This window comes from Python bivittatus, unplaced genomic scaffold, assembly GCF_059951505.1.
Source record: "Python bivittatus isolate LINGU-HERP-01145 unplaced genomic scaffold, Pbiv_v1 ctg000220_np1212, whole genome shotgun sequence".
In the NCBI taxonomy this organism is placed as follows: Eukaryota; Metazoa; Chordata; class Lepidosauria; order Squamata; family Pythonidae; genus Python; species Python bivittatus.
This window is the reverse complement of record NW_028277048.1, coordinates 30,941,987-30,962,348: the sequence shown is the minus strand read 5'-3', so window position 1 is coordinate 30,962,348 and position 20,362 is coordinate 30,941,987. Positions and strand designations below refer to the sequence as shown.

General features: G+C 41.8%; 1 protein-coding gene across 3 annotated transcripts; it reads right to left on the bottom strand.

Moving 5' to 3' along the window:
* Positions 1-269: 269 nt before the first annotated feature.
* SUOX (sulfite oxidase) lies at positions 270-20,068 on the bottom strand. 3 transcript variants are annotated; one of them, XM_088138252.1, is made up of 4 exons: positions 19,934-20,068; positions 10,601-10,667; positions 7,884-8,055; positions 270-7,413 (listed from the first exon to the last, which is right to left on the bottom strand). In XM_088138252.1, exons 2-4 carry the CDS (start codon positions 10,654-10,656, stop codon positions 5,983-5,985), a joined length of 1,659 nt encoding a protein of 552 aa, XP_087994378.1. In that variant the 5' UTR covers positions 10,657-10,667; positions 19,934-20,068; the 3' UTR covers positions 270-5,982. The 3 variants fall into 3 exon arrangements, with proteins under 3 accessions (XP_087994378.1, XP_087994377.1, XP_007427070.1); XM_088138251.1 differs by lacking the exon at positions 19,934-20,068 and adding an exon at positions 16,411-18,071 and having other exon boundaries at positions 10,601-16,293; XM_007427008.3 differs by lacking the exon at positions 19,934-20,068 and adding an exon at positions 13,851-16,333.
* Between the last annotated feature and the right edge of the window lie 294 nt (positions 20,069-20,362).

The following is a 20,362-nucleotide window of genomic DNA, read 5'->3' as shown; positions in this document are numbered from 1 at the left end:
TGGAGGCAAAACAGGAGAATGGAATACTTTTTATTTATCAAATCTGTATGCCATCTGATTCCCAATGACTCTTTATTTAAGAGATTGATAATGCATTTGTTGTGTTACATTTGAAAGAATCCCTCCCCCCCATAGTACTTAATAAAAGCTGTAACTCTGGGTAGCATATGACAATACAAATCAGGGGGAAAAAATCAAAATAAAAAAAATACAATGCCAAACCAAAATAAGCAAAAAGAACATGCAATTAACACATAATCAAGGCTGGCAATTTTTTTTTTTTTTTGCTTTTAAAATAGAGTAACAGAAAAGGAAAAGGAATAAAACACAAAGATAGTTACAATGCAAATACATACACTTTCAAAGAAATGCATAAAAAGCACTTTAAAAAAGTGAACAAAAAGGCTGGCAATGATAACACACACACATATTGCAGAATAGGCTGACCTACCATCCCAACCCAGTGCGTAAGGGAAAAGCCAGGACTTTACATCTCTACAGAAAGCCAGTAGGGTCATCTGATCCCTGGGGTGTTGCGGAAAGATCTTCCTGGGCACAGAAGAAGGTTCCACAAGCCCAAGAGTACCCCCCCTGTGTTCTGGATCCAAGTGGGGAAGTATATCAACTCGAGGTCTTGAAAGGTGGAGTAAGCTAGAAGCCGGGAGACTATGAGTTCGAGTCCCGCCTTAGGCACAAAGCCAGCTGGGTGACTTGGGGCCAGTCTCCCTCTCTCAGCCCTAGGAATGGCAAGCTACTTTCGAAAATCTTGCCAAGAAGACTGCAGGGACTTGTCCAGGTATTTGCCAAGATTCAACACTGACTCAAAGGCACCAAAATCAATCAATCAATCAATCAATCAATCAATCAATCAATCAATCAGTTTCTTACATGGAAGAAGTAAATGTTAATTTCAAACCCAAATCTCATTCAGTAACAGATCATTTCCTTAGGTACCTAGTAGAGAAAGGTTATAGCTCAGCAGTAGACCATCTGTTTTACATACAAAAGATCCCAGACTGAGTTCCCTGGTGTATTGGAACGCAAGTGAAAAAGGCGGCTTTCTGTAGTCCTGTTAACAAAATGACAGCCTTATTGGTTCATCCCTGGCTGTTCCTTATCTAAATGAGAGCAAGAAAACAACAGCATCTACAACTTGTAACAGAGGAAGGAGAAAAGGTACTGTATACAAAGGTGGAATGAAAACCAAGATAGAGCTTTTATTGATTACTATGGGGGAAGGGTTCTTTCAAATGTTACACAACAAATGCATTACTTTTCTGACAAGCGCCAGCTTCCTGTATAATTTTGGAATGAAGACAGATCACAAACAGAATATAAGGAGTCACTATATAGTTATACTAGCTCCTGCAGGTGGACTCAGACTGCTCAGGACACACTTAATGATATCCACAGGATTACATTTATCTGGCCAGTTGGTTGACCTTTCTTCCCAACTACTGTGTAGACCAGCTGGTCTGCTTAGATTGCAAAGACAGAAATTCCTATAGCCTGAAATACAGGATAAGAAAGCTCCGTCTGATAAAATTGCATGTGCTACAACCAGAGGTAGAGTCTAGCTAATTAAATCCATCAACACAACTTGATATAACTACAGGCTCTCACCACAAATGTTTTGCATGCCACCAATTCTCTGTAATCCTTAATACCAACTAACAGAAAATAGTCCTGTTTGCTTATAGATGTGGTCACACTTCCTGAAGTCTCTTTTCAACGTGAAAAATGTATTGGAGAACAACTTTCAACATCCCCAGCCAAGAGGACAACCAAAGTATCATCTTGGGAAAGGCTCAGCCCTAGTAACTAGACAAGGCACTTGGCCCCTTCATAGCCAGCAGTCTAGACAGCCTTCCAGTTAGATTCCATAGCCCACCTGATGTCCTTCCAACACCAGTGAAGGCTAAAGAGATTATGAGAACTGTAATTCTCATATCACATGAAGGGCACCGAGTTACTCATCCCTGATACTGTTGTTCATTCTTTATGGCTAACTAACTCAACCTCCTTGGGCAACAAAACATCCACTTGAGAGAATAGCCCAGGGCGTATATGGAAATGACTTCCCCTTTGACATCATTTCGGGAATATGGAGCAGTTTTTTCCTCTCCTTTAACCCAGTTCCTTGACTGTACCGGTTTGATCCTGGGGCTCCCCCACTGGCTATGAGGACAATGGAACTGAGAGAGCCAGTTTGGTCTAGTGGTGAAGGCACCAGGCTAGAAAGCAGGAGACTGTGAGTTCTAGTCCCCCCTTAGCATGAAAGCTGGCTGGGTGACTTTGGGCCAGTCCCTCTCTCAGCCCAACTCACCTCACAGGGTGGTTGTTGTGGGGAAAATAGGAGGAGGGAGTATTAGGTATGTTTGCTGCCTCAAGTTATTTATAAAAACAATAAAGGGGGAATAAAAAAAAATCTTTAAAAAAATCTGCACCAGGCAGGAGAAAATAAAAGGGCAGCTCCCTTCTTTCTTGGACTCTTTAAGGTCCTGAAACAACTTCTTGTAGTTTCCCCCCTGGCTATGATCAAGCATGCTTATAGGAGAGGAGTATACTCGCTAGGTCAGATCAGGAAGGGGAAGTCTGTGCTGTAGCCACATTATCATAGCAGAAAACATTAGGTTCAGTTATGTATCCATTTGTCATGTATTTCTTTGTATCTCAGTATATGTATTGTCCAGGTTTTGTGAAACTGTCTAGAGTCAGTAATTGCTGGCCCAGGCCCTTCTCTGAAACACAGAATACTGGTCCAGATCAAGCCCAGAGGGAGGATCATGGTTGGGAGTCCAGTCTTCACAATGGAATCTCACAAACTCACACACATTCACCTTATTTATGATGCTATAAATACAATCAAGGAAGCTGGAAACATAAACAAAGGAAACTAAGAAAAAAGCTAACATCAGTCTTCCAGTTTTTCAGGAGACAATAACTTCAGCCAGAGTATGGAAAAACTTAACTTGGATTGGTCTCAATTAATGATGAAAACAAATACCAAGTTCCTCATTTCAAAATCAGAATTTTGACTCAGGAGATTCCATGCATGTTGGCTCTTGGATAAGTTTGATAAGTGTGTACTGGGCTTCCAAAAATAACGCTTGGGCTTTGCTTGAATCATGATGCCATATCAACCCAGCCTTCTCAACCCAGCACCACTTGAGGAATTGATCTATGTTCTACCATTTCTGGCCACTTAATTTTTGCTTGAGGGTGATAGACATCATGATCCAACATCAGCCAACCTGGGAGTCAGCTTCTGTTGCTGAATAACTGAAAGGTCCATTCCCCACCATTGGTGTTCCTAGAGTTAACAGGATCCAGGGTCTAACCAAACAGAATAATTTGTTGGAATTACCCGTAAAATGTAGTTACCTCAGCAAAAGTAAAACAATTCCTGATAGCTTTCCCCCTTATGAAGTGCTATAGTATGGTGGCAGTGGGGAAGATCTACCTAGCCCTACAATCTCTACAAGTCCCCAACAAGAGGGTGAGAGCATTACTAAAATAAATTCATTTCCTACTCCTTCCAACATGGGGAAGCAAATGGTATTTTTAAGAAACAAGGGTGAAAAAGGCACACAAATGTCTTTTTTATGGTAGGATGGGGGGTTCATTCAAAATTGGATTCCGGAGCTTAGGAAGTGTTACAGGAGAACTTTCATCTGATACTTTTTCATTCTCTCTTTTGCTTTAGCCTATCAAAGATGCGAAGACAATCCTGGGCCACGCTGAATACATCCACAGAAATGCTTTCTCTACATCGACCACTTTCACTACCACCAACTCTCATGCTGAGGATTGATATAGCAGTGCCAACATTCAGGTGAACTGCAAACAAGCTCCTAAGTCAACCTTAAGGAATCAATCCAGCTGCCTGCTTGAACTGATGTCCTGAGCAACAAAGCAATCTTGCAGAAGAGCTTCTGCATAACCGCCTGCAGGAAATCTATCCCGCTCCCCAGCTGTTTTAATCTACTGCTCTCAAGCAGGATGGCCCTGATCTGCAAGAAGCAAAGAGTAATGTAACAAAAATTCAATTTTGGGTGGCAAGAAGGAACTTGGTCCAGGTTCAAATGACATGCTAAGCTATTGTGAGGTTTGCTTGTGTTTGGACTAGAATGTTGCGTGAACCCAGCCACTAATGGTTATAAAATAGGGTTCACAGTTTCATGAGTCATACAGGACCAATTATGGTTTATTAAGTCATGATTAAACTATGGTTTAGCACCTTATGTGAATTCCATGGGCTTTCTGTCCCTTTCTAGATACAATTCAGTGTGCTGAGATACTGAGCTTAATATCTTAGATTTGGGGCAGCTGAAGAGTCTCTGACATCCCCCCGTCTGGCTATTCCCAAAAATCATGGCTAGAGCTTCTCAAGGTGCTAGTGCCAAATAACTAATGGGTTACAAGCAGGGAAGAGTTTTCTCTTGGTGGCATTCCACCTGTAGGCTGTTCTCCAAGGGCAGTTAATCTGGCACTTACTATTTTTTAGGTGGCAGTCAAACATATTTTTTTTTACTGATCTAGGATCTTAAATAATTCACTTCTGAATTTCAATTGGGCCTAATCTATACTATTATTAATAGGATGTATCATGGGTATCAAGAAGGGTGTCAGGAAGGCACAACATGCTCAAAAGGGCACAGAGACTTCTCTGTACAAAAACGAAAATGGATCCCAGAATGGCCTGGAAGAAAAATTAAATACCTGCTACCACCAGAAGCTGCAATTCTTGTGGCAACATGAGCCCCTCTGTGAAGCTCAGGCCATTCAAAGAAAGAGATCGCTTTTCCTACCAGAAGGCTCCCTGCTTGCCTGGCTGTTTTCACAGAACAGGATCCCCGTACATGGCAGTTTCTCTTCTTGAGCCTTTCTCTCTCTGAAACCTGCTGGCTCAGGAGACTTAATTTAAAACATTTCTCAAAGTGCATGTCAAGACCCTTCTCCACAGATAAAGAACAGGGGTAGATCCCCAGACACGAAGAATTCCCGTGAGGATAACAACTGATGAAATCTGCTCTTCTTCCCAGTCTTCCAATGGTTCAAGAATCCTATTCTGTGGTTACAACACAGAAACATTTGAAATACAAAAGAGAAACCACTAAGTCAGACATAAGCAAGTCTGTGTTGCTTGAGAGCAGTAGATCAAAGCAGCTGGGAGCATCAGGTTTCTTACCCCAGTATTATGGATTCTAGGGGACAGCAAAATCTGTCCAGAATGATAGCTTAAGAGAAGAGGTGGTCTAAGTGCATTCATGCAACAAGAACATGGCCAACTTTATTATCTTGCTTTCTCCTTTCAGTGGGGTGCCAGACTTGATGTGGGGCAAGGTTCCCAAGTCTTTAAAGGTGAATGCTAACAGTTTCTGATACTGCTCAGCGTTAAAGTGGGAGAAATATCAGCTACTCAAGTTCTCCCATAAAACAGCTAAAGACATTAAATATGGTAAGATTGAAGTGGGCACCCCACTGAAAAGAGAAAGCAAGATAATAAAGTTGGCCATGTTCCTAAAATGATGGGGTATTTAGTGTTAAGTGATCAAATACCTTTAATAAATCTCTATCTTTGGAGGGGGTATTAAAAAAGATCTCCAGACAGCAAACAAGTAGGTAACTTTGACAACTGAAAAAAATTCTGAAGACTATAAAAGCTACAATTCAAGATTCCTGAGGAAAGTGGATCTCAGTTAAGGAGAAAGCTAAGTGAAGGAGAGTCATCAACACTTGCCTCTGAGACCACCACATCCTTAGAAAGAGAAGCACCCTAGTCCTAAAACTGCTACATTCAGGAGTTGTACAGGGAATGAGGAATGAAGGCCAGAAGTCACAAGACTCCCACTCAAGGACTCAGCTCTTCTTCTTGGCTTCTTCAAAGGGGCATGGGCTAATGTCCCCACAGCAGCAGCAGATAAATGTAGAGAAGCCAAGATCCATAGCCCTCCATGCTTTTAGGCACAGTCAGGCCTCTCAGTTCTCTCCCACGCAGACATGTACCCGATGCCAAGCATTGTTGAGCACTCCCAAAATGTTCCAGATCGGCCCCACGTGCTCAGGTTGCACATTGTAGCTGGTATCCACAGCCTTGCAGACAATGTTCAACTCCTTGGTTCCAGCAGGCACAGAAGTGTCCAGCTGCCATAGCTTCCAAGCCCAGGCTCGGCCAGGCAACTGCTCCTCCCCAGTTAGTGTAGCCTCTTGCCAGCTTTTTCCACCATCCAGTGAAACATCTACACGGATCACCCTTTGCCCCCCACCACTCCAGGCATAGCCTTTCACCGTGAGCTCCCCAGGGGAGACAGAGGTCTCAGGAGATGGCTCGGTGATGGCGGACTGGATGGACATCTCTTGAATGGCAGGTGCCTTGGAGAAGTCCACTGTCTCCCAGGTTACAGAACGAGAGAATCCCTTGTAATCCTTCTGCTGCCAGTGACTCTTGCTTTCCTCTGGTCCCACTGTAATCCGGGCCAGCCATTTAACATTACGAGCCCCCACTACACCTGGCACAATAACTCTGAGTGGGAACCCATGATCCCGAGGCAGCTCCTCCCCATTCATCTCATAAGCCAACAAGACATCCCCATCAGGACTCATGGCTTTTTTAAATGGGATGGAGGCTCCATACACAGTGCCACTATGATCCTTGTCCAGGCCCTCAAAGGAGACATGCCCCTCATCACCTGGTTGATACCCAGCTTGTATCAGAACATCCCGAAGCCGGGCACCACCCCAACAGGCATTGCTAATAGCCCCAACACTCCACCCAAGCCTGTTGGTATTCTGGATGGTGTTCATCTCTGCACGACGATTGCCAGCACACTGTAGGGTGGCTGTGACTTCATGCTTTTGAAAATTCTTTTTCAGGTCTTGCAGAGAAAGGGAAAGTGTCTGTCCAGAGGGACTCTGAATACACAGGCGGTACGTTTCAGGGTCCACAACTGGCACAGGAAGATGATTGCGCTTGAAGAAGAGCTGGTTGGGAGTCAGAAAATATTCTGAGAGTAACTCTGGAGGAGGTTCTGCATTGAAGGGCTTGGAGGTATTGACTCGGAGGGCAGGGTGTCGTGGAGGATCGTTAGCATAAGGGTCATCAGGGCTTGGCGGAGGAGGCTCTTCTGGGCTCAGCTCTCCCACTTTATATTCCTGAAGGATCTCTTGTACATGCTCTTGTTTGTGCATGGCATAGAGAGCCCAAAATGGTTCCAAAGCACCCCCTGCTGCCAGAAGAATCTTACTTCTGCCCCCAGGATGTAGCTCTAAGAAATCAGTGACATCAAAAACTTCACTTCCATAAGTCACCCACACCCGATTAGCTTCATTATGATGGCGAGCCACCTCTTCTCGGGTAAAGCGAGGGAATGAGGGAGTAGGTGTGGGTACTGGAAGCTCAGCCTTGGCTCCCTGCAAGAAAACCAGAAGAGAGACGATCAGGAAAGGAACGGTACTCAGGGATGCACAACTTCTCTCAGCTCAAGAGCCACACCAGACATGGTTTGAAATGTCAAGGGCCACACTCCAAAATAGGGTGTGCCAGGGCCCATTTAGGGAAGCAGTTTCAGGAGTTTTAAGCAGCAAAATAAAAAAAACGTGGGGGGGGGCAGATATTTGACTCTATCCGTTATGGGGCCACGAATGGGATAACGGTGACTGCACATGGCCTGGAACATACCTTTTGTGCCCGTTCGGTAATGGAGCCAGTCAGCCTTAAATAGGGTCCATTTTCTTAAATCAGAAAGTTATGAAGCAAAGCATTTAAGAAGCCTCAACCAAGGCAAAGTTTCAACAACTTCCTCCCACAACAGCCTCAAGCCTTTCATGTTCCATTCTTCCCTTGGTGACATACTATGCCATCCCATCTTTCACTCACTCACCTGCCGATGGTGATTTCCATAAGCCAAGATGGTGCATACACCCAGACCTGCCCCCGCTGCCACCATAAGCCTGCGCCTCCTGCTTCCAGCAGTGTCCCAAGTGCTATGGGCACAGAAGGGAATCCTGACCCAACAAGTGGGAGGGCAGGTTCTCCAAGTCATCTCTCTTAACCTGTTTAAAAAAAAAAACAGGCAAAATGCAGTACTTTAAGAAGACATGTATGTATGTATGCACGTATGTGTGTGTGTGTGTGTATGCATACACTCCACCCCCAAGTTAAGCCTTCCTAACTCTTAATGAAAGATGAGAGACACATCATAGTTTCCCAAAGAAAGACAATGAAATATCCATTATCTTAGGGGGCTTTTAAAAAGAGAGGGAGGAAAAGAGACATGTTTATGGAAATTAACCTAATAACAAGCTAGAAGCTATAACTCTGAATGTTAGGGACAAGGAACATGGATCAGCTGTTCAGTATTACCCAGTTTACACAGTTCCTGGAAATAACTGGTTTGTCACCCATGAAAGGAGGATGCCAAACTAGATGGATGTTTGAACCCTTCTACCAGGCCTGCCCTATATTCTGAAGGGCTTCAGGTTTGCCAATCCAGAATTCTCAGCAACCTCACAAAGCTATTTACCCCTCACTTCTTCATGGACAGTAATGACAGCTAAATGGTTTTCAAGCTGGGTACTGCGTGCACCCCATGGATGAGTCCTTTCTGATCCTGGAAAGCACGTACTCTATTCTGCAAGCAGCAAATATAAGAGGTCTCCCAGTGTCCTTTGAACGCACTGTGGCGTAACTGTAATCTTTAGAATGTGCTGAATTGCACTCCATAGACTTACAAAACTGTGATGTAATACAGAAAAGTGAAGGCAATGGAAACTAGAAATACATTTTACAAGGAAGGGGGAGCATTAGAGTGCGGCTGCCAGGAAGCAGAAAGGCTGAGAAAGAAAGAGCTCTTTTCTGGTCTCCAAGTAACAAAACTTAAGAATTCCCTAGCCTACTTTCAAATACATCTTCTGAAACAAAAGGTCAGTTTCCTATTTCCACAGAGAGAAGTGTGAACATGCGACCTAGAGGGCTGTTTGCCAGATCAATAAAACAAGAGTTTGTTCAGTTCCCTGGCTGGCATTCTTATGGCTTGTCAGCATTTGGTTTTTGTTTTTTAAAGCACCCTGCATTCAGCACTTGCAGCAGCTTCTGAAACTTTTAAAATAAAGCCAGCAGGAAAGCAGCTTCTGGATGATTATTAGAAACAGGCAAAACATTTCCCTGAAAGCAGAGACAAGCAAACATTTTGCAGTTGGATTGTTCCTTCTTCTTAAAAAAATCATTTGGGCCTCTAAGGCCAGAATGGGTTTGGCCAGCAAGACCATGATGTCACCAGAGCACGTGGATCAAACTTTTCAGGAAGCTTAACATGCCTCTCCAGGCTCTGTGCATGCATAAATGCATGAGTAAACCAGTAATGGAAAACAAAAAACAGCAGTCCAGTCACCAAATGTCAGTGGTACCACTGGGATTATTCTGAGGATCACAGAAATGGGGCTGGGATTGCCCATCCCTTCCCTAAAGGCTTAAAACTAGAGCAACCTCCCACAGGACTCTACGATCCTCCACATGGTGACCAACTGCTAGCCTCAGAAAATTACACCTAGCATTGTATTCCACTAATATAACATCAATTAAAAAAAAAACAACTGTTCTCTGCTACACTGTGATCACTCAATCTTTGTAGAAGAGCCTAAACTTCTGAACATAGGATTCTTGCATTCAGTAGCAATAGGAGGCAGATTTCTGCTTTCCAGGAAGCTCAAAGATTACTGATTAACTTTCGCCTCCACTCAAGGAGAAATTGAAGGGGTAATAAAAAAGATCTCTAAGTTTGTATCCTTAGCCTGGAACTGTAGAGGCAGAAGCCACGCTAAAAGGGAAAGGAAGCATTTATAGATAAGATTAGTGTCCATATATATCAGGGCAAGAAGCCAAGGCAAATTAGTCTGAAACAAGGTTGTTTAGGGAAGTTCAGTTAAGGTGTCTGGCTTTCTTTTTATTAGGTTATAGAATCTGTAGCACCACTTGGGAGTGAGGAAAATAGTAGGATGGCATTGGAACAGGCTTGAAAGGAGAACAGCAAGAAGGTGACAGGCTAAGATAAGCTCTTGGAAGACTTACGTTATTTGATAAAATTGATTTAGTCTTGCCGGAGGTTAGAAGCTGGGTAACTTAGAAGTTTTTTGACAGTATCAACACTCCTGGGTCAATTAAAAAGAAAACCTTTGAGCTTTACTGCCTTTCTTTCAATCCTGTAAGATAGTAGCAATGTAGAAACAAATTCGTTGTCTAAAAATGGACCTAAAGGGGAAAGGTCAGCAATGATATTCCAATATCATTTGAGTAATCTTCATATAATGACAAGTTATCTCATCTTTTTTCTCCTTAGAGAAATTATTTTAGCTGAACCCAAGAGTTTTACCCTTCTAACTTTGTCAAGATAGTTCTAACAAATAAAAAAATCTCTGATATCTTTATTTATTGCCACCATTTCTGAGATTCCATTGACAAAGTGCTCTGGACAGCAGCTTTTGGCATCCACTTTGACAGGATTATGAGTAGCAGGAATTCTGAATGTGGATGTATTGTTTGGGATTAAAAATTTCCCTTCACTGTAAATATGCCTTCAAATCAGTAACTCTTTTTCCATACCAGTATGTTCTCTGAAGAGTGCAGAGACCATTTCTGCTGGATCTGGACAGGATCATCTTCCCCAGACCTATATGCAAAGGAGAGAATCAGCAAAAGTTTGCAGGAAAAAAAAATCCCCAAAAGAGACGGTTGATGCCTCTTTCTTCTTTCTGTTCCCCTCTGCCATCTTTGTCTCTTTGTCTTGTGCTGTTTTTATGTTTTCTCTATTGTTCTTTGTTTTTTAAATGTTTTTTAAATAAACCCCCCAGAGTCGCTGGGAAACGAGCAGCATGTAAATTTAGTAATTATTATTAGTTGTAATTCATGAACAATCACAATTAGAGTAGGAATCAGCAACCCTAGTTCTTGACAAAGCTATGCAGTTCCTCCTCTTCCTCAATACTTCTTTCATTGCAGGAAATTGAGAAAGTAGTTTGTCAAATCTGATTATTCTATGGGACACTATAGTTCCTATAAAATCTGTAACTTCCTGTAAGCAGGCAGGCAAGCCTGAGAATAAGATTCAGTGAAGCTGGTCTCCATCTGGTTTTAAATGAGCAAAAATTCTTTAGCCTAGCTTCATTATAAAAAAGGCTCAGATATAACCCAGAGATCACATCATAGTATGGACTTTTTGAAAAGAACACTGGGAAACATTCAGCTGCAGTTTCTTCCGGCTCTCTTTGGAAAAAAAAAAAGACACAGGCAGCTGTTGGGGGATTAAATAAAAGTATGGCTTGTTCCAGCAGATGGAAACTAAAGTGGAGCAGAAGACCTAGACAGGCAAATCTCCAAATAATAACTGAGGACCTCTACCCATTTTAATTGTGCAACATGGTCTATTTCTATTTCAATTATAAGGTAGACAGTATTTTGAAGTAACTTCTCCAAACAAATATATAGTCATTAATCCCCAGACTGGCTGAGGAATTATGAAAACTGGTGTCTAATACATCCAGTTAGAAGTATAACTTAGAATCAAATAATAGCTTGTCCCAAGCCATCCAGTGAGCTTGCACTGAAAGGTTGCAAGTCCAGGTCCAAATCCAACTTTCTAGACATTGTTATTTCTGAAGCTTTTGGTTGGAGGAATAGGGATAGACTGTTTTTTAATGAAATCCATCAACTCTGAACAGATACCAAGAAATTTCCTGAAGCCACTGACAGCTCTAGTAGCTTGATAGTCACAGAGAAAAGCAAAAGAAGAGTTCCTTTTTCAACTGTGTCCCATATTGCACTAAAACAAGAAAGCTCACTTTCAAAATTCTGAACATTCCTTGATACATTTTCTGATCTGTTTTTATTCTTTTGTGGATAGATCTATTTCTCTATGGGCAAATTTAAGCTAAATTTAAATGAAAAATGCACTTCCTGCTATTAGGCTTCATCTGAATTATGGGGAGTAATACAATTTTCTTGGCCCAGTGTATCACCTGGGTCCTATGATACATATAGGAATGACTAGATTAGCCTATACTGCAAGGCGTATGCTAATCCTAGTTAGATAAGGTATATTGTATATGATGGCCTTTGAATATGTGATATACATTAATGGTATAACATTGCTAAGAATGTCTATTGCATTATTCACATGCACATAATTCTAAACAATTACACAGTTAATACACCTGAGCAAGTTCATATTATTTTAAGCAAAATATCCTTAACCAGACACATACCCAGCAATTAAGGGGCTACAGACAATTAGAACTCCAGGAAATAAATTTGGAGTTGCACATCCGGCACCCCTCCCTTGCTTCCCAAATACAGTACAGAAAGATAACCTCTCCCATACTGCTAATAAGTGACCTTTTAAAAAGAAGCTCTATGCAAATATACAGATTTTGTGCAACCCACAAGCAAAACTTCTGCAGCCTCCAGAGTTTCTGTAGCATGGGAGGAACCCACACATTCTGGGGCTTTTCTGGGAACTGCAGCAGCAAAGCTTAAGAGCAAAACAGGTGCCAGAGGTCAAGGAAGTTGTGTATTGCTGCTTTACACCCATTTACATAATAATTTTTCATTTTATATTGTTTTTCAGTCCTGTTTTTATCTACACAGGACCATAAAAATCATATGTTAGCAGTTTTCCCATCACTTTTATTAAGGAAGCTCACTGCTGTATGTCGGATTATGGGGAAAGAAACAAAAAAAAAAAAATAGGAACAGGATAGCAAAAGGTCAGCTAAAAAATATGTGGTAGGACAAAAACCTTTACTTACAGTAACAGTTGTGTGTCAAACTAGCTTAGAAGTCATGGTGTCTATTTTGTTATACATGGAAAATACCCAATAGTTGTGAAACAAAAATACGAGTATATGCTAAATTTTACAGTGCTTTCATCTAGACACTACCCAGTTAAGCCCTATTGCATATAAATGAGCCATTCACCCAAGTACATAGTTTCTTCCATTCAGGTATATCCCTGACACGTTTAAATTACAATTTTATCACCCTTGGCTGTGTTAGTTGGGAATAGCATTACTGTACCCCTGATTAAGAGCCAATGTGGTGTAATGGTTATGGTACTGGACTAGGAAGAGCCAAATTCAAGTCCACCATAAGGCAGCAGGTGATTGTGGGCCAGTCACTCACTCTCAGTCGAAGCTACTGACAACAATTAAAGGACAGGATATTACTTATGCCATCTTCATTTCCTGAGGAAAAGGTGGACAATACCTCTAACAGAAAAAGCGAATCAAACCATTGGGCAGGCTAGGGACAACGGAAGTTGTAGCCAAATACAACGGGAAGGTCACCAAGTTCAGCGTTACTGCCCTGTAAGGTCGGGCTGGATGCCAAACGATTCTAGAGCGGAACGACTAAAGCGCTAAAAGGAGACCCCTCAGGTCTTCTCTTCGATCACAGCAAGCGACAGGCCATTTTGAACCACCACCACGCCGAAAGAGGGAAAGGCTTTCAGAGCTTAGTCCCAAGGCCGGCCAGCGGCACACTCCGGCGCCGGGAGCGACGATCCCGCGGGCCGTCCTCCAACTCGAAAGGTCGCGCGCGCTCCGGAGAAGATCCCAACGAGAGCGGAGGACACAAGGACAGACCCAACACGTGTCACTTGGCCCTGCCAGACCATGCAAGCGCGCTGGAAAGACAACTTGCCCCAAACTCCACCCGATTAATCCGCCGGGATCTGGTCCGAAACGCTGTTGGCACTCCAAGCCCGATTCCCCCCAATCCCCACTGAAGGAAGAGCCGCCCACTCCTTTCCCTTCGGGCCGAGCCCAGCACCTTCTCGGTCCTCGCGCCCTCCGCCCACCTTCGAGTCGAGCCTGCCTGGGGCCCGAGGAAGGAGCGCTCTCGGCGACAGCGACGCGCCTTCGCCTTGCAGAGACCGCAGGGAGAGGACCGGCTCTTACGATCTCGTCCACCAGCGCCTGCTGCGAAAGAGGAAGGCTTCGAAAAGCGGGAAGACGCCCCGGCCAGCGCCCGCTCCAAGCTCAATGACGTGCGGATGCAAATTACCCTCACAAGTCCCTCCGGAACGTGGCTCAACCCCAGGCTTCCTCGCCGGCGCACGCCCTTTAAGATGCTCCTATTGCCGCGTGGAGTTTGTGGTGCGCAGGTGCCGCCAGGCTGGCCCCGCCTTCGCCCGCACAGATTGGGGGCTGCGGGTGTATCTCACCCTGTGGTTGGTTCCGACTGCTTGGTTTAGGTCGAAGCGCGCGGGGCGTCCTACAGGGTGGCTCAGCCTTGTGCAAGCCATGCCCTTCCGAGGATGCTGGAGTACAAATCCCATAGTCCTCAGCCACCAGGGGCCCGAGAAGTCTATCATGTTTACTAATACCTACTGTGTTTTTAAATATATAGAATAAAAAGTGAACTCCTAAATGCCCTAAGGTAGTTGGCATTTTGCCAAAGTAGGATTGCACAAAACTTCAACTTTTTATAATTAACTATTCTAATCATGTTAATAATATAACCCTGCGTCTATACTGATGTAACGCATTTAACTATTATAGTCTAAAACAGAAGATTGTAATGGCTTGGGAAGTTGGTAAATGCTATGTCCAGAGGAAGCTTTCCCTTCCAGAGTCTTTGCAGGTCCTTTATCTGTAAAATGCAAATTAGGATAGTTGATATCTTAAGGCAGGAGGAAGCCTCTAAGCTAAGTCACATGGATTGGTATTGGTTAGGTTTATAACCTCCCTTTTCTTTCAAGAGCTCAGGGTGGTGCACCTGATCACTAGTCTGATCCCCACCCTCCCGTCTACGGGAAGATTGAGTTCAGACATGGAAATGAGTTTCCATGGCTAAGGGTGGACTTGAACCCATGCCTCTCAAGACCAACATTTTTAACCACTGCACCACATTGCACAACTAAGCTTGAGTGTAAATCCCACTGAACGGAATCCCCCAAACCTCTGAGTGAACATGCTGAAAACTGAGCTCCAAGCACCTAATTCACATAAAAGGCCTCAAGTAGCTCAAGGAAGAATGGAATACAATGATTCCCAGCAAGATACTGGGCAAAAAGTAAAGGTGTCATCTTCACCGTTAGTAGTTAATACAGTAGTGCTGTTCCTATATGATAGAAGAGTGCCCTACACAAAGAAAACAAGGAGCGCATATGGTGCTGTGGCATATTTCCCAAAACTGATGAAGACTGAACCTAAAACCTTCTGTATGCAAAGCACTTGCTGTATCACTGAGGTACAGACATTTGCTACATGGGAAAGTTTGTGAAGTTTTCACCTCCACTTGAACCAGATCATTAACAATCCTAGTTTACTTGATTGTCTCTGGCTAAATTTAGCAAAGGAAGAAAACACTGGAAGCCAAATGATAGCACTCAACCAGTCTATCCCACTCTTTTTGACAAGCAACATGTTCTGGCATGCAGAATAGAGAGTTCTGAGATTACTTTCTCCAGCATCAGGAACTCATGCTGAATATTTTATAACACAATTAAGATACATGAACATGGGTTAATAGTGGACTAAGGATTCCTATGCTGAATTTTCTTTACTATAAACAGCCAGCCTCCCCATTTATGACACTGTTGGTAATAAAAATGACAGAATGCAATTAAGATTGTAGCAATAAATGCCTCTGCTAGATCATGAATGGTGAATGAAAAGAGCCCTTTTCAAGATTTAGAAACAGCATTTCTTCATCTATTCTACACATTTAGTGGTACAAACTTTTCCTATTCTCATTTCAGTGCAAACAAAATTGTTAAGTGTGCATGAGAGAATAACACATCCAACTATCATTAACATTTATTTACTGTACCTCTGCCATGTTAATATCAACACATGACTTACGACTGCTACAATGTAACCGTTAACATTCCTGGGCAATTTTTATTCATGCCCAAGAGTGTTCAGATCTTCACAGCTGCTACATGAAGTTGGCATTCACTAAAATACAGCAAAACGTCCTTGAGCTCAAAACAGTTCCAAAATGATTGAAACAGGGAATTTCAAATTTGAGCTGTTTTATACACGTCTATTCTTTACTTGTTTAGAATACCTTTCTGGCATTAAAAATTATTAGCTGTGATAAAAAAAATTGGAAAGTCTGGTTTAAAAGCATAGTTGCAAGTGTTTTTATTCAATTTATATTCAAGAATGTTAAGATGGTTAAAGCTTTTGGGGAAGTAGTGTTTTAAATTTTAAAAGGGGGGGAGCCCTAGAAGATACTTTTTTAGATAAAACATTGTAATTGGAGAGAACTGATTATTACCAGCATTTCTCAACCTTGGCAACTTTAAGACGTGTGGACTTCAACTCCCAGAATTCCCCAGCCAGCATGCTGGCTGGGGAATTCTGGGAGTTTAAGTCCACATGTCTTTCAAGTTGCCAAGGTTGAGAAACACTGGATTATACACCAAGGCTGAAGTGTAAAATCAGCCAGTGAATCTCTGGAAATGGTGGTGCCTTTATTAAAAAGTCACATCCCTCCAGCTAACTCTAAAAGGCATCCCAAACCATCTACATTCACAGAAGATTTTAAAAGGGCTGCGCTATATAAAACAGGCAACCAACCTTGATATCATAAAATAATGGTGGTAAATTGGCAGGGTGCAGGCAAAGACATGTCAGGATTTTCTTTCTCATGGGAAAGGATTCATCTCGTTATCTTTACAATAACAAATAATATTTTGACTACAGAGATCATGTGAAAAACACCTGTTATTGTGTGTTGTGTATTGTGCTATTTACTGCCACCTATTGGCGTGTGTATGCTAGTTACCCAGTGGGGGTGGCATAGAGCTATAATACAAGGGGAGGAAAATGTGCAGCCTCTCTGAGTAGTTGTTAGTTGTTTTAGTGTTAGCCACTATGTAGGTTTTATGGGCTATGTAGTTGTAACAAATTACCAAGTAGTGTACCTCTTCTCTAAGAGTTTGTAGCTAGAGATTTTGTTAAGCTTGTGTTGCTAATAAGTCTTGGATGCTACAATTACATAAGATGTGTTTTTCTTTATATTTTGTATGATATTTGTATTTTATGGAATTTTGCATTTTTATCAATAAACACCAGTTAGTATATATTTTCTGACTGGATTTCTTTGGGAAACAAGAAATGGACATTGCATTGTGTTTGCTTTCATGGCTAATATTTTCCTGGAGTTTTTGCTGCGCTCTGCACAAACAGGAGTGTTTGTGATTATCACTCTGCCCGACAAGACAGATGTAGAAAATCAATACTGGCTCTATGGGAAAAGTATGTCATGTTATAAAATATTCATGTGAATCATCCTGATAGCAACTAGCTTTCCTCCCAAGAGTGTGTTGGTTCTTGAGTTTCACATATATTTCCCAAGCATCCCACTGAAGTCTGTGGAACTTCAAAAACAGGCATACATTGGATTCAGGTTTACTATTACTGATCGATCAATTACAGGAGTATATAATTTCAGTTTAAGTATGTCTTCCAAAATGATTAGAATCCTTAAGCTGTCCACATTCCAAAAAGGCAGACTGAGTATTTGACAAACTGACACTGTTGGAGGAAAAAAATGGTATATTACTTTGACAAAATTTCCCTTGATCAAAGCTATCCACACACAGTAGCTTTTTGTCAAGTATTGTTTCTGGAGGCCACCCTTTAAAGTCTAAAAAGGTGCTTTGTCTAATTTATCAAGAGCAAGTTGTAACTCAGCTGGTTTACTTATATTTTAAGTTCTGATCAAGGATGCCGTTTTTATCCATTAATATAAATGCTGGCTAATAGACAGACAGACAGACAGGCTATAATGTCTAAATCTATATCAAAAGGAACTGGGGTAGCAGGAAAGAAAGTTCGTTCTGGTAGGGGGTTGAGAGTGGACAAGGACAAGAATGTGTGCATGGGGAGGATACTCCTGGTGTTTAGCAATATTCAATAGAACAAAACTATTTTGGGCAAACACTGAACTGACACATTTGTTTGAAACCCTTTCCCCCAAATACTGGTTCCACTTTTAACCATTATCAGTACAATCAGCCTTCAGGAATTCAATAGTATTTTGATAATTACTGGGGAAAAGAAAAGGAATAGAACATGAAATACTAAGAGAGTTTGAATCCAGTATTAACCAGCAGTGAGTATCTTGACTAAAATGGGTTTAGGCCCCTGTTGTATTCATTTAATTTGCTCATCCCAAGGAAAATCCATAATACTGAAATAATTTTTGCAACAAGTTTTTTCTTTTCATCCTTTTTGGAAATAACATATTCCATCCAAGGCCCCAGCTTCCCAAACTGACATTACTCAGCAGCACTCCCTACAGGCCACCATGCAGAAATACAGTCAAAAGTGTTGCCAAGCTGCAGTTGCCCTTTCTTTTAGAGCGAGTCCTTGCTTTCCGCATACTAATGTAAAAGTTTATGGTGGCCAGACTGAAGAAGTGTCTACAAGGGGAAGGAAAGAATGTGGCTTAGATGCAAGTACAGGCTCACAAGCATTAATAATGGAATAATTTGTGTTGCAGCTCTGATGGTACAGTATGTACAGAAAGCAGCTCATAGTAAGCTGTAATACATAATATGCAATAAGCCGAGGGATACTCATGCTCTCATTTTGTCAGTTCACTTGCATGTTTGAAACACAAAACATATATTCATATTGCATGATTTTAATAGGGGCAACGGTGAAATCTAGAGGTGGGTGATTGTTACTGATCGTGGCCCAGTTGCTGTGGCCCTCCAGAAGTGCCTGGACTTCAACTCCTATTAGTTTCTGCCAAGAAGGTAAACAAACATTCCAACCCCACCTTTGCAGAGTTCCACCGTTTCCAACCCTACGCATACAGCTGCATAAATGTATGCTAGAGGCTCACGAAGACCACTGGAAGTAAGAGTTCCAGCCTCTGAAGATCTGGATTCTCCAACTTCAAAACTGGAAATTGTGCATGAGACAGCAATGCCTAAAAGATTCCCCAAGATTGGGAGTTGGCTGTATTTATTAAATATCTTTACCACTACCCTTGCAAAAGGTTTATACTCTCATTAGGAAAAAAATGAGCAATTTTCACACACTGTTAAGTTGTTCATTTTGCTACCCAACATGTTTGGCAGTATTTACAGATGTCTTATTTACAAACTCATACAAGGTACCTTGTGAATGATGAATTGGGAGCATTTTTCACCCTTAAGCCAATACCATTAACTCTTTTCAATTGAACTGACGCTTCTTTCCCAGGTGAATTTCAGCAGAAATGTCCAAGGTGCTAGTATGTGGAATTTTTCCATGCCCATCCTATGGTGATCACATTTCAGGAAATAGCTGTAGATGGCTGAAATTTTATGAATATTTTTTGGGGGAACAAAATCTTACTCAAATAAGCGGAAGTATACCAAATAAAGATGAGTAGCTTGGACTAATCACTATACATATTTTCTGTAACTTATTCTAAGAAAATTTGTTATAAAGTACTTCTATATCCTATTATCCATTTCAAATCCCTTTATTTTTCATTAGATAAAACTTGTGCTGCTTGAATTTTAAGAAGAGTTTTATCTAAACCTGCTGGGTTTGATTCTTCTACTGTCTTCTGCTATACAGAATCATATTTGCCTATGGCAGGCTCAAGTTTTAAGCTAAGTAATTATTTTACGTTAACTGATCTAGCATATGTAGCCCTACCTTTCCCAGTAAACTGACAAGAGTCCAAGAGCTAAGCCTGGTTTATTAGGCACTTTGGAGGAAACTTCTTGAACTCAAAAGTATCCTAAGTAGCCGTCTAATCTGCTTCTAGGCTGGGCTAGCTCTGGGCTGGTGCCATCTCTTTCCCCCTGCAAAAGGATATTTACACTTTTCAAAGTTCCCTCGTATTTCTATCATCATTCAGCATGTATTTTAAATCACAATAAAGCAGCAAGCTCATCTAATACACTGATTTTTGTTTACTTACATTAAATACATTGGTAAATCAGCAGCTGAATTCTGTTACCATGATTTGTTATTTTAAATGCAATAGAAGAGGTTTCTCAGAAGAAGAAAAAAAAGAATTCTGATCAGATGAGAAGAGTAAGTTGAGGAAAAAGGGGGAATTGCTCTGTTAAGAAAAAGCTGCAGTGTCCTCGCTTGGTCTAGGAGTTAACAGAGAAGCAGTAAAAACAAGTTGTGGGCAATAAATGGGTTTGTTTCTTAAATATGAAATCGACTTTTCCACTGCCATGAGCTGAGCACAATGCAGTATTTCAGCTTTATTGAAGAGGGAGAGGACATGCTTACTGACTCCTCCTGGGTCCTCCACAATGGGTGCAAGTGTCATTTTATGTCCATGTAATCAGAGCACCGTCAGCGAAGAAGAATTTACAGTTAATGAATCTGTAAGTAC